The 13,577-nt window shown below is 36.6% G+C and overlaps 1 protein-coding gene across 1 annotated transcript; it reads right to left on the reverse strand.

Annotated features, from left to right (window-relative positions):
• Positions 1-203: 203 nt before the first annotated feature.
• On the reverse strand, positions 204-8,793 carry HSD17B3 (hydroxysteroid 17-beta dehydrogenase 3; the record flags this gene model as incomplete). Its single annotated transcript, XM_084224715.1, has 6 exons — positions 204-781; positions 2,812-2,893; positions 4,817-4,835; positions 6,766-6,846; positions 7,299-7,412; positions 8,712-8,793. The coding sequence occupies 6 exons, from the start codon at positions 8,791-8,793 to the stop codon at positions 611-613; spliced, it is 549 nt and encodes a 182-aa protein (XP_084080841.1). The 3' UTR covers positions 204-610.
• Positions 8,794-13,577: the final 4,784 nt, after the last annotated feature.

Consider the following 13,577-nt stretch of genomic DNA (forward strand, 5'->3'; position numbering starts at 1 on the left):
CCTTTAAGATTATGTTAAATTGGTAATATAAATTTCTTAGAGCCTATATAAGACCCACAAAAACTTTCACTTCAAGCTTCCAGTAACTACATTTCTCTTAGAGGAAAATGTTAATTCCTCTGCTTTCAGCAAATCTATTGCCTTTCTTATCCTTGCACTTAATGCTCATCATTAACAGCTGCTGTGTATAAATATTTACTCTATTTTGTTAGCATGGTATCCAAGGAAATGATGTCTTTGTGATAGTACATTCTGGTTTTATGTCCTTCCTCTCCCCCACTAATAACTTCTGAAATTGCTGGCCAATTTTTCTGAAGGAGTAGAGGTCTTGGAAAATTCCTTAGCAAGGTCGTGAAAACAGGCAGCTGGAGAGAGGATAAAGACTAACCAAACATGAAACTGAGCTCAGCTCGAGGCTCACAAGCAGAGAAAACCATACTGTGCTGTTACCATTACACTTTACTTGTGTATTCCTCTCTTCATATTTTACTGGTGCCATATTAGCTTTAACAACCCATTGTCTCTTTCTCGTTCAATGTCCAAGGTCTACGAAAAAGTGAAAAGAACAGGCTGAGCCCAGGTAGACTTGGCTGGAGTCTTTGGAAGACATTTACAAACAACTGCATTCAGTCAAAATTTCATGGGAGAAACATCCAAAAATTTCTTCTCCAAAGGTGACACACTCCAGTGATTCACTAACAAACTCTTCTGCTGTCTTTGTAATAACACCAGGGTTTTGGTACATTGTCATTGGAGCAGAAACACCATAAGGAATCACTCTCTAAAATAAAAAATAATAATAACAACAGTGTAATGCCATCTAATACTTACATAAGGCACTCTGCAGAATCCCATAGCATCTGACATATTTTAACTGATATTTGCAAGGGATTAGGGCACTCTATGGAATCAGTGATTGTACTATGGTGCAATAAGGAAAAAAACTTCATATAGAGGGGAGGCAGAACTTTTGCAGACCCAGCTGTTCACTAAGGACAGCTACACAATACAGATTTAGACATGCCAAATATTCTTGAAGAATTTGCTAAAATGAAGGCTAATACGGCAAGATACAGCAACACCTGTATGATATTTACATTTGCCCTATACTCTGCTTGTAGTGGTTGTAGAAGTGCTTATAAAAGCCTAGATAGAATATAACCAAACCAGACAAAACAAACCATTAGCACTGGAAACTCAGTGCTTTCACTATGCTCAGAAATAAGTGTGAACATGTCCTTAAGACGAATGGCCTAACATTGTACAAGGCCCAGGGCATTGCTGGAAAACATGGAAATGAATTTTTCAAGATACAGTTTCTGCTGGTGCACCCAGGCGAGGCTGACTCTTTCTCTGCACCAGAAAAGAAGGAACCTGGCACTGTCCTGAGCTGGACATGCAACAAGTATTACTGCAGACTGCACTGGAAGCTTTGACACTTCTATGAAAAAGTAGAGATATACACCCCTGAGTCCCACTTATTCTAGCCATTGTTTCATGTGGCTCTGGATGATCCCTACCATGCCAGTCAGACACTCGCACTTGTTGTTTCTCTTGCAGTGAAAAGTGGAGCAAAATGAAACTCGTGCCTTCAGTATTTACCTAGTAGCATAACCTACAGGTAAATGTTTCAAAGTATTTCTGAATTTGAAGGAAAGTTTTAGCTTCAATCTTTTAGATTTATCTAAGTTTTTCTCCACACCATGAAGAGTATGCATTTACTAACTTTATGCAAATGTTGAGTTTCTTTCAAGAGAGATTTTAGGAGTTAGATTTTTGAGAAGTAGTCAGAAACTTGATGATGTTGAATTGCTCCTCTGTAATAAAAAATACAAAAGTCCTAGTAAAGAAAAAAAAAAGACTGTTTTTCAAACCCATAATTTGATAGTCTTAAAATTGTAACATCAACACTGTCATGATATTGTATGATATAATGCTGACAAATAAAATAATTTCCCTCCAGGGAATTAAAAAAAAATGTTACAAACAAACTAACGAAAACAAAAACCAAACCAAAACAAAAGAAACCCCAAAGTTAAAAGATACCTGAGAATGAAAAAAGACAAGGAGACAACATAACCCTACTAATGTATGCTATCACTTGGAAATAATGTTAAGTAAACATTTTTAAGGATCTAAAACTATCTGGTTTGAATGAAGTTCAAATTTTGAGCAAGGAGGGATTTATATAAAAGGAGAAAAAGAATATATAAAACTATATTTTCTTACCAAGAATAGCTTTTTTTTTTTTTTTTTGGCCAATCTAAACTAGTTACATTCAAGAACATATCATTAGAATTTTTCATTTGAAGGAAACCTGAGCTGATTAAGTTACTTTTGGAGTTTTACTCAAAATCATTCATTCCTCACTTTTGCAAGTTAATGGATTCAAATTCAGAGCAAAAGTTTAAAGTGAAATCTATGAAGTTAGGCAACTCACAAGTCACCTACCAGAAATTCTATTCTTGGTTCCATAAGCAAAACCGAGCACTTTTGTGCATCTACAGCTTTAAGTAAACTAGATAAATGAGCCTAGTAAAATTTTTTGCTTCCCAGAATGAAGACGAATTGTGAGCACTGGTATAATACTATTTAATCAAAGGCAAAATCATTCCAAGGATCAGACATACCCTGAGCTGACCTCATTCACATAATTTCGCTGATTCTCAGTTGTCAGGTAGTGCTAATTTACATTACTTCCTTATTTCAGTGGAGCAAGGCTATTTGTATAGTGATCATTTGTTATATCAATACAACACTTTGATAAACATTTAATGGGGATTTCTTCATAAAGCAATGTGAAGGATTTACCTTAGCAGCTGAGTGCATTGCATGTAATGGACATGGGAAAGCACTCGAACCAGAGGACAGATCCAGAATTCGAACTTTCTGACTGAAATTTAATTTAAACAGTTGCATTCTGTTTACACTTTACAGGATTATAGTAAAAGGCTGCATGAGCAGAAAACATTTTTTTCCCCAGAAGGCATAGGTCTCCTATTATACTGTGAAGTGTGCCTTCAAAAGACCCCCTGTTTACAGTTTAGTTTGGTCTAAACCAGAGAGGAATAATATCATAAGTGAAAATTAAATGCCTGTTGCAATCAGAACCATGGGAACACTGTACACGCAATTGTACCTCTAACAGAGAAAAAAAGTCTGTCATCAGAGGAAAGTTTTTATTCTCCTAAGAATTGGCAGATCCCCTTTGCTCTTTAGCCACCACATTCTTTTTCCTGCTCCATGGAACTGTTGGTTTAGCTTCCCCATTCACAGCTGCCTGTACACATCACTAAAACCCAACGCATTTAGCAACAATGAAGAAAAACAAAACAAAGAAAAATGAAAATTAAACAATATGAATTATTTTTTCCCCAAAACTAAAAGCATGTACTGGCCTCTAAAATGCAGTATTTAACAATGTTTTCTAGAAAATCCATCCAAAGAGCCTAACTTCTACTTTAAGGACCTCATGTCTAAAATACATGTAATATTACAAAGAGGACAGAGGTCTGTAATCGCAGAGACGAATTAATATCTCTGATTAGTAATATGGGTATTTCCAGAGCTTGAAAAGCATTATTCCAAGCCAAACTACCACTCTTAGAAGAATAGACAATATATTCAAATATTGTTTTTTGCTTGATTAAGCCCCTATTCTACTTCTGCCACACATTTTTAACTGGGGACAGATACATATTTTGTTTTCTGCTCTGTTTGACAATTGACTGACAATTTGTGGGAGCTCCTATACATATAATCATACAGCACTAACAGAAGCAGAAGATATCTTACTGACTGAGATACTGTGAAGTCCACAAGTTAATGATAAAGCCTAACCACCACTAAAGGCAAGGAAGGTAGAAGTTTAACACAGTTCTAAGTTACAGAAAAAATACCTTGCTTGCATCTGTTCCAAAATAATTTCTGTCAACTAAAAGACAAATATTCTTTCCATTCCCCATCTTCCTGACAGCATTTTTGAACTGATTTTGTTTTAATAACAAGATTTTTCACTTGATCAAGACATATATATAAAGCTCAAATAACAAAAATATGGCACATTCAACATTTTGGAAAATATTTTAGAAAAGCTTGTGGCATGAAAATCATCTGAGTTGTCAAAAAATTTCAAAGGTTAGCCTTCTAAGCAGTGAGAGTCTTATGTTTATCCAAACTTTTACAACAGTTTCTGAATTTCATCATTCTTCAATAGGGAATCATAACTGCAAGGAGAAGGTCAACTCCATGTTCTTTTTGCATTTTCACTTCTGCCTGTAGCTGGATCAGAAATTGCAGAAAATCAGGAAAATATATCATTTTTTCTGCAACCAGAAAGAGCTTTAGGATCTTTTTTAGTGCTAAGTATTTTATTATTTTTTCATTCTTATTTTAGCAATAGATTTAATAATGAATCTGATTTTTAAAGTGGAATTAGATGCATTTTTTCAGGTAAGAAATCAGCTTTTCTTTGTGCTTTTGAAGTGTATTATTGATAGTAAGCCTGAGTACTAAGGAGAAGTCATACTTACACTATTGTGTGAAGACAGCAGTGTGACCTAACTTGTAAAGGGCAGTAGTGAAAAGCAGTGCAAATTAATGGCACAAATTAATTGAATTCTTGTTATTTCCTGATTTTTTTTTCAGTAGTGTTATTGTGCTCAAGAGGATAGTAGCAGCAGTGTGGGGGTGACAGTCTGACAACACAGGTGAGTCACATCAGCTTGGATGAAGAGGAATTTCCAAGTAAACATGGGAAAAGGTCCTTCTTTTGCAGTGCTGAAAATGCCAGTGACATTTGTGGGAGCCAGGATACCTGGACCTCAGGCATTTCACTGCGAAAAATGGAAAACGGGATCTTAGCAGGAATCCAGACAGGGAGGGGAAAGGAAAATCCAGAAGAATTAAAGATTATTTGGACCTAACCATGAGGAATGCTGGCTAGGAGAATACTTTCTTCTCTGTAATTTGGAGGAAAGTGAATATTCGTGGAACACTGAAAAGGATGTGGTTGCAGCAGTGGGGAAAACAATGCCCAGGCACTCCAAAAACAAAAGAGGTTAATTCTGAGATGTAGGTAAAGTGGGAAATGATGAAAAGAAAAACCTTCTGTATCCAGAACAAGAGGGTACAGAATAACATATTTATATATAGCATTCAGATATTGCAGATATTTCTGTTCTTTTGACACAGAAATAGAATATATCCTAGGAAAAGAAATGTCACAAAGCTACTTACAGAATTTGCTTCCATTGACTGGAATTACATGATTTATTATCTTAAGTCATTAAGCAGCAGTACAAATTTGGGATGTAAATTTTGAAAGCCTGAGAAGGACAAACATCTGCTGTTAATTTTCATGTCATTTTTAGAAAGACATGAAAGGCATGAAAGCCAAGGTTGAGATCTTCTGCTCATGTTCATGTTAACATGCTGCTTGCAAACAGCAGAGCAATACAAATCTTAATCAGAGCTGAAAAGCATGAAATACTAAATGTTCTTGGAGGGGAAGGAGCCAACCAAAACTAGCACCAAGAGGTAACAATACAGAATTAGGAGACAGTTCCTGGAGCTTCTGTCCTGCATTGACACAAAAACATGTTGGCAAAAGAGAATTGTGACAAAAACCACAAGTACAATGCTAAAATTCAAACTGCATATTTACCTGTCTTGAAAACTTTAATTCTGACACAAATCTCCCTGCATACCAAAATGAAAATGATTTGTGAAATGTTTTAGCTGTTTCAGCTGTAGTGCAAGAATGTGTTTCAATTGAGAAATTGTGCTAAAAATTTTCCAGTCAGTTCTGATCAAAATATTTCACAGGTAATAGAAACAGGTGGGTTCCTTAAATTAACACTGACATTCCTGCTGAAAATCACTGTCTGTTGATTAATTAAATGATAATACACAGAAAAGCTAGTTGGTCTAACGTGGGGCTGATTTTTTTTAATGAAATACATTACAGCCCCAGAACAGATGGGAAAGTGTCACATACCTACCTGGACCAGAAATAATATTGCAGTTGACAAGGTCCAGCAGGAAGCAACAAAACAGTAAATTCATCCTTAAGAGTTTGAGAGAAGCAGCCTGCCTGAGATTCTCTGATTTGGAAGAGATGATGACATAAAAACTGAATGAATCCTGAGAGAGGTGCTAGGAAGATACACACTTAGAAATTCCAGCCTTTCCATTGCAAGTGATATAGAGGTAAATAACAATAAGGCAATGGAGAATTTGATCACATTCTTAATCCTGTCACTCAATTCAACTGCTGTAAATTAATTCCCCCACAAAGTAAACAACATTTAAATTAGGTTTCTTTTTTCTTTCTTTTTTTTTTCTTTTTTTTTAAATTTGCTTTGTTTGGTTATTTCCACATACTTAAGTAATGTGTCCCAAAGAAACTAAGTTTTAATAACATTAAAAGAACCCAATATTTTCAGCTGTGGCTGTGAATGGACTGAACCCCATTACACTACAAGCCAGCAGGGAGTCAGGGGGTCTGCTAATCCCTGTTACAACCAGGTCAGCTGCACTCTCCCCTCTATCACTGGATGCTTCCTGCAGTTTAGATGAAAACTACCATTCTTCTTCTCTTTCAAGCTCTTCCAAGCATTAAACCCAAATCAAAATATGCTTCTTCAGGCCCAGCTCATTTCCAACCCAACTGAACAGTTAATACTTGACTGTAGCAGGGGCAAAATCTGTGCCTTGTTCAATGAATTACCATTCCTCATTGCTCTATTTGAAGATGAAATCTACAGAATAATCCTAATTCTTCTATGTTTGGCCCATTAAGGAAGCAGCATGGAAGAGGATTATGAAGCATCCCAACATTGCTAGCTAGTCAGGGAAAATACAATGTTAAGAATCAAATCTAGACAAAGTGCATAGTTCCTCTAGTTAAACAAAGTGCTTCTCTTCAAGACCCAGAAAATTGTGAGCTGCATGTGAAGAGAAACACTATTTAGCATAGTCTTTTTTTCACTGAAGTCACTGATGAGTGCTGTTTCTGGGGAACAGAAAAACAGACTGTTGCAAAAGCTGTTTGTGTATTGTTGCTGTTGTTTCACTTCTTTCACTATTAAAAGGATGACTTTTAATAATAATAAAAAACCCTCATCTTTTCACTGTTGCTTCATGAGACATACCAGATAATGAGCCACAGACTCATTATGTATACTTGGTTTTAAGCATTGGCTAACAAGTTGTTACAACACATCATTTATACAATGGTCTGTTAAATACACTGCCGACATAAAATACTTGTCAATTATCAGACCTTAATGACTGACCCAGAACACCAATATCCAAGTCCTTCAGATCTTTTTCAACTTTCTCATACACTGAATTTTTAGTGAAATAAGCTTGAATAACCTTCATCTTTTGATCTGTGGCCAGCTCTGTAACTAAAGAAAAACCCAAACCCGAAGACCAACCAGTGAAAAAAACCTCAGTTCACATCTACTGAGAAAGAGGGGAGCTGTAATAAGTAATGAGAGAAACAACCAGATGTCTTGCTACGTCCATCGTACATCAAGCAATTGTTTCAACCTTCTTACTGTAAGAAATTACAACACAAGCATAACACTCTCAATCTACCCAGCTGTTTTCAGGAAAATGGCCTGGCAAATATAGGAAGAATTCAATCAATGGAATTTTTCTTACAAGAAATAACAATAGGTCTTGTAAGAAGACCTTTAGTCCTTCAGTAAGGTAAAACAAAACAAATTCAGAAATGAGACACACAGGACTTCTTCCCCTTGTTATCATAATATTTAGAGATGAACACTGTCAGCATACATTAGACAAGTGAATGTGGATGCCAGATCCTGTACACAAGCACAGCTTTGCAGAACAATTTGAAAGAATCTTGATGGATAAGCACTTTAACAATTGGAACTTATCTTTTTACACAAGAGGAAGGGTAAACAAGAATGGATGGGATGCAGCATTTTCTGTATTATTTTTTTAGTCCTTGCCTATTTTAGCATTTGCACTTTCATAGTCTGAACCTTTCTTGAGATTTTGCAGCACTAAAAGGCATTTTAGGGAGGCTATAGCTTAAATTTTACAAGGTCAATTAGAAGGGAAAGGGAAATGTGTGTGATTTTTCCAATGTCATTTCTATGTAGGAGGGGAGCCCAGCTGTACATTGCCATTTTTTCAGCAGTTGATTTATTGTTGTCCATATTTTCAATGCAGTTTCATGAGGAACAGAAGTAGAAACTCTTATTTACTCATTTTTAAAGGCAAGGCTCTCCTTTAAAAGGGCCCAATAAGGTCTCCTCTAACTAGATGTTCACATTGTAAATTTTTGCTACTAAACCTGCTTTCAAGTTTTATGGGCAGCCTGAAATCCAGATGAAGTTTGCTGAAAAAGTGACAGGCAAAGCTTGGAAATGTCAATAGAATATCAGATTGCAGACTCTCTGCAAATGGCAGGAATTCAGGTGCACACTCTTGGCAAAAATTGCACATGGCTTTTGGCAAAATGTCTCTTGCTGGTTTGTATTCTGATTTTATCATACAGAAGACAGAGAGCATTGCCTTGAATAGAAATCAGACTTGCTGAATTATTACCCAGAAATTTTGTCTCATCCATTGGTGCTCATTCACTAAGAGGCCTTGTGCCAGCTCCTATAGGAGAGCAAGGATGCAGAAAGCTGGCTTTGGGTCCAGCAGACCAATTTGCAACAAATCAGAACCTCTGTTGGACTGGAGGATGAGATAAAGTTGCTCCTTTCCAGTTGTTCCTCTTTGCCCCTCAAAGCTCTTTGCAAACTGCATGTTTCGACTACCTTACACTACTCAAGTAATGAAGTTTGAGGAAACAGCAAGCACACTGACGGCAGATCTGAAATGTGGGCTGCATCTTGTGAGCAGTTTTAGAGGACATCTGTCTCCATGACAGAAGAAAGGAGGAAGGACTGCCCTTTTTCTTGCCCTCTTTCTAAGCTGCAGTTCTGTGTATGAAAGGGACAAAACATCCTTTGAACCTTCAACCTATAAAAGCAACTCTAGTGGCAAATGACCCCGTCATGGTCCCAGGCTGGGCGAATGGTGAAACTATAAATAAAGGGACATTGTGAGTGTAAATGCAGCGAGTGGGAAAGAACAGAGCAACAGCTGGAGCAGACACCTACAGTGACCTTCTGTTTGAAGAGCTCTATAAACAAAATGAGATGGTCTTAAAAAGTATAGAGATGTTGTGGCCATCCTTCTCGTGGGCAAATCAGAAGGGCAGCCAAAACTAGAGCAACATAAAAATGAGGATCAAACAAGCCATTTGGACTTTCTCTGCAACTCCTTGTCTGTACAGAACTGTATGGCTGCAACCAGCACTGTCAGCCAACAAACAAGTACTCCAGACAGTTTTCCTCTATCTCGTATAAGAATAAACCATTATATTAAAAAACAATAAAACTCTCATGCTGACAGATGAATTACCCAGGGATAGCTCTTCAGAAAATTATAGCAATTCTGCAAAGGAGAGAGCCAAAAAACAATTTCTAATGTTTCTTATGTCTCTCCCTCTCTATGACAGATTTATTATAGTCTTTGAAGATACAAGCTATTGCATCTCTGTTTAAAAGTCATAAGTGCCCTAGTAAAAAGCCTAGCTTTTCAAACACCAGGACAGGTTATTGTCTTTTTTCTATTTTTAAAATTTTTTATTTTATTCTATTTTAAATAATGAAGCAAAAACTAATTTAAGGAAAATTAAAAATGGAACCAAGTTTGTTAATTCAATGTGTTATAAGATGTATGGCTAAGACTTTTACATGTAACTTCTTCTGACCTTGGACCACTTGGGAATCTAATCAGATGACAGATAGGATAATGTGCTGCTTTTTGAAATTTACCAAAAAGATGATAATGTAGCATGAAGTTGTTTAGGATATACAGCATTTCAGAATCACTCCCCTCCTATTTAGATAGTTTAAAGAGTTATGAAGATGTTCTGAAAATCAACATAGCAAAATGAATGCCCAAGTGGCACAAAAACTTATCATGAAAGGCCTTCTTGAAGTACTACAGCAACATTTGAATATAAAGAGAGAAGCACTTAATCTTAGATGGTGTTCATATTCAGTGGAAATTTACAGATAGGAGAACAAATTAAGTAGTTTACCTTAAGGGACCAGCAAGACAAAAGAAACATTTTTAAATGTCCTTTTAGGATGCAGAAAGGCTGTGCAAAATTGTTTGTTTCATGCTAGTCAGTGAACTCACTATGCTACCTGCTTATTTCTTGGAGCAGGCAGAACAAGAGGCAGAGGACACAGCAGAGCAGATTGGAAACTCAGCCTACAGCAGTGAGGACAGCTGAATGAATTAGCATCTTCACAGGTCTTTGTGGGAGTAAGGTATATTTTGTCCTTGGCTGGATGGGTTCCTTTTTTATTCATTACTTAATTCTATATTAGCAGACATAATTTCTGTATAGTTTCCTGCATCATCAAATCCAAATTCATTAACTGTGTGCTCTGCTAATCTAAAGTGCTACGGTTGTATTTTTATTGTATCTGAGGATGACACACCTTATTTTCCATTTAAAAAATATTTGTTTCTACCAAAAAACCACAAAACACACAAAGACAGACAAACAAACAAAAAACCAACCAAACAAAAAAACCCCCACAAACCAACTCCAAAACAACCAATCAGAACAAATAAAAAATAAAAATCCCTACCAAACCCTACAAACCCCAACCACACTTGTGCTGAGGAATTTTGTATCCTGCAAAAGTGGCTTGGTTTGTTTGTTTGTTTATTTGGCTTTAACAAGAGTATGGTACAGATCCTGAACATATAAATGGATCCTAATGTATTATTTTGCAAACAGGACCTAGCTCTGCCTGTACAGCTTTCTCAGGAAATATAAGCAGATGAAATGAAACAGGACTGCAGTTAGTAGCATTCCATAACTTCTAATTCCTTGGTGTTGTGGTTTGATGGGTGTTTCACAACTACAGTACTACATGTGTTAAATGAGCAGTATACCTGTGCTAGTGATTCTGTCTGCCCTCTGTAACACCTACTTTGGTATTTTTTATCTCATTTTTAAAAAGCTTTCCAGTCTGAATGAATGGAAATCTGGTGTTCAATTCCAGTGTGTCTTTGGAGAAATGTTTTTCTTACTGTGGATTTCTGCTGGCTCCAGCTCTGAGTGCTGTTCTCAGGCACACCTGTGGCCCACAGAACTTGGAAAGCCAAACATTGAGATGCCTGTAATTACCCACAGTTTAGACTCTTTTAATTTATAGCACTCAGTATCCAAACAGATGTGGCAGTATAATTAGGCAAATAATACAATCAAGTTTGAAAATGGAGCATGTCTTTTCAATATAACGTCCCATGAACGGCAAACAAGTATTGTGTAGATATTCAAAAAAAAGGAAACAAGAGTAATGTGTCCAGAGCTCCCTGCTGGTTTTAGTGCCTCCACATCAGATACTCTACGCTTTTCATTGCTGTATTTTTCTCCCTTTCCTTTTGTTTGTGCCATCTACTTGTTATTAAGATACTAATTTCCAACCTGACACAATAAATAACAGATGACTCACTCTGGACTCCAGCTAAAACCTCCTGAAAACAACTGAAATACCTCACTTGGATTTGCCACCTATTTCAGCAAGTTGTGGGAAAGGCTATGATCACAACCAGGTGGAACAGTGTCTAAATCTCATCAGTGTAGCCTGACTTCTGGGGTCACACAGCACACCTCCCCACACCTTGGATTAGACAGATAACACTGCTGCTGTCAGTGAAGCTTGGAGCAGTCACTGAGCAATTGAAAAGCCATGGGTGTGTGCAGAAGGTGTAGGAGTGTTTGCAGGACAGGCAAGTCCTTCATTGCAAGCTGCTGCACAGTGCAGTGCAGTATGGCCTCACTTAGGAAGGTGTCCAGTGGGTGGCCTGGTACTCAGTCATAGTGAGGAGGAATTTACAGCTTTGCTCGTCAGATACCCCTTGCTGTCCAAGGGAAAACAACTCTACCCAGCCCCACAAAAAAAAAGAGAGGCATGTTGGACAGAAAATTTCTGGGTCCATTCCTCGATTTTAGTAGCTGCAGGTTGAAAATTTGCAGGCTTTTTAACCCAAGTCTGCCACATCCCCAACAGATGTGCTGCTCTCTTAGGTAAGTACCCTGGACCTGATACTCTGTTGGACTCAGCTGCTAAGCCTTCTTAAAGACAGGTCTTTCCAACTTGTATATATATAGTCTTGGGTTGACGCATACTTTTAAACATCTAAATCAAGGAATCCGCTGGATAGAAGCCAGTATAGAAAAAGAGACAGTGGAAAGAATGATTTTCATTCTAGCAATCTGTAAAGTTAATGGAGGATAAAAACTCATTTGACTCCTAAATAAATTCTAACTGTCAATCTTAAAGTATTTATACAAGACATTCACCAGGATTAATGGTTAATTTCCTTTGAAGAAAAGAAAGGGAACATTAATTCTAAAGGCACTCCATTTAACCGTTTCATCAAGAGCCAAATGTAATTTGAAAGCCTTAAAAAAACCAACCAACCAACCCACCAACCAACCAAAAAACAAACCTGGTACTTTGATTTCGTTTTTGTCCTCCTCTGCTCTGTTCCAAGAACTACTTTGAAGGTAACCTATTTATCTGTATTTACAGATTTTTAAGGGCAGATAAAGACAGAAAAGAGCATACATTCACTTTTTTCAGCCCATTACACTCTTTGAAAGAAAGCATATATTTTTAGAGTGATCCATGTCTAGAAGAGCTCAAGAGACAGAGTAATATAAAAAAGTTTTTAGTATTGGAGAAATACTTGGAGGTACAGCTGTAGCAATATCTAGCACCCTGCTGTGCTAGAAAACAAGGGAAAAGACTTGCAGTTCCCTGTAAAGCCAGCCTGGCAAATGGGAGATAATTTTGAGACAAATGCTTACCAAATTCAGTTTTTCAAAAGCTCTTCTTTTTATCACTATAGTTAATCCACTTCTTGCCAGGTACAAGAGAGGAATATAAAATTGTTAGGAAACTGTAAGGCGACAAGAATCTTTCCATTTTATACAGTTTTGCTAGAACAAAAATAATGAATTTTGAAATCGTTTTCATTCACCTGTCACTTGCCTAATGGATAAGCAAGAGATGCTAAAAGCAGGCCAAAAAATAATCAGTCTTCTAGAGACTTCCAGAATATTTCCTTTACTGCATGATTTCAGACCCTTAGGAGAAAAATATACTGGACAACAATCAAATCCCAGTAATATGAAAAAAAAAAATAATTTGAGCCAACTTCAAATGAATGAAAGTCTTCAGGGAGTCAATGAAAGTCTTCAGGGAATGAAAGTCTTCAGGGAGTGAAAATGGAATTTCCGAGAAACACATTTTTATTTTTATTTTTATTTTTATTTTTATTTTTATTTTTATTTTTATTTTTATTTTTATTTTTATTTTTATTTTTATTTTTATTTTTATTTTTATTTTTATTTTTATTTTTGAGCCTGGTCATGTTGCTGGCTTTCCAGTCATTTTACAGCATCACCTTCTATCATCACATCTTTTTCCTGAGGAAGTAAATTAAGCCTA

Source organism: Fringilla coelebs, assembly GCF_963513975.1.
Source record: "Fringilla coelebs genome assembly, chromosome: Z".
Classification (NCBI taxonomy): domain Eukaryota; kingdom Metazoa; phylum Chordata; class Aves; order Passeriformes; family Fringillidae; genus Fringilla; species Fringilla coelebs.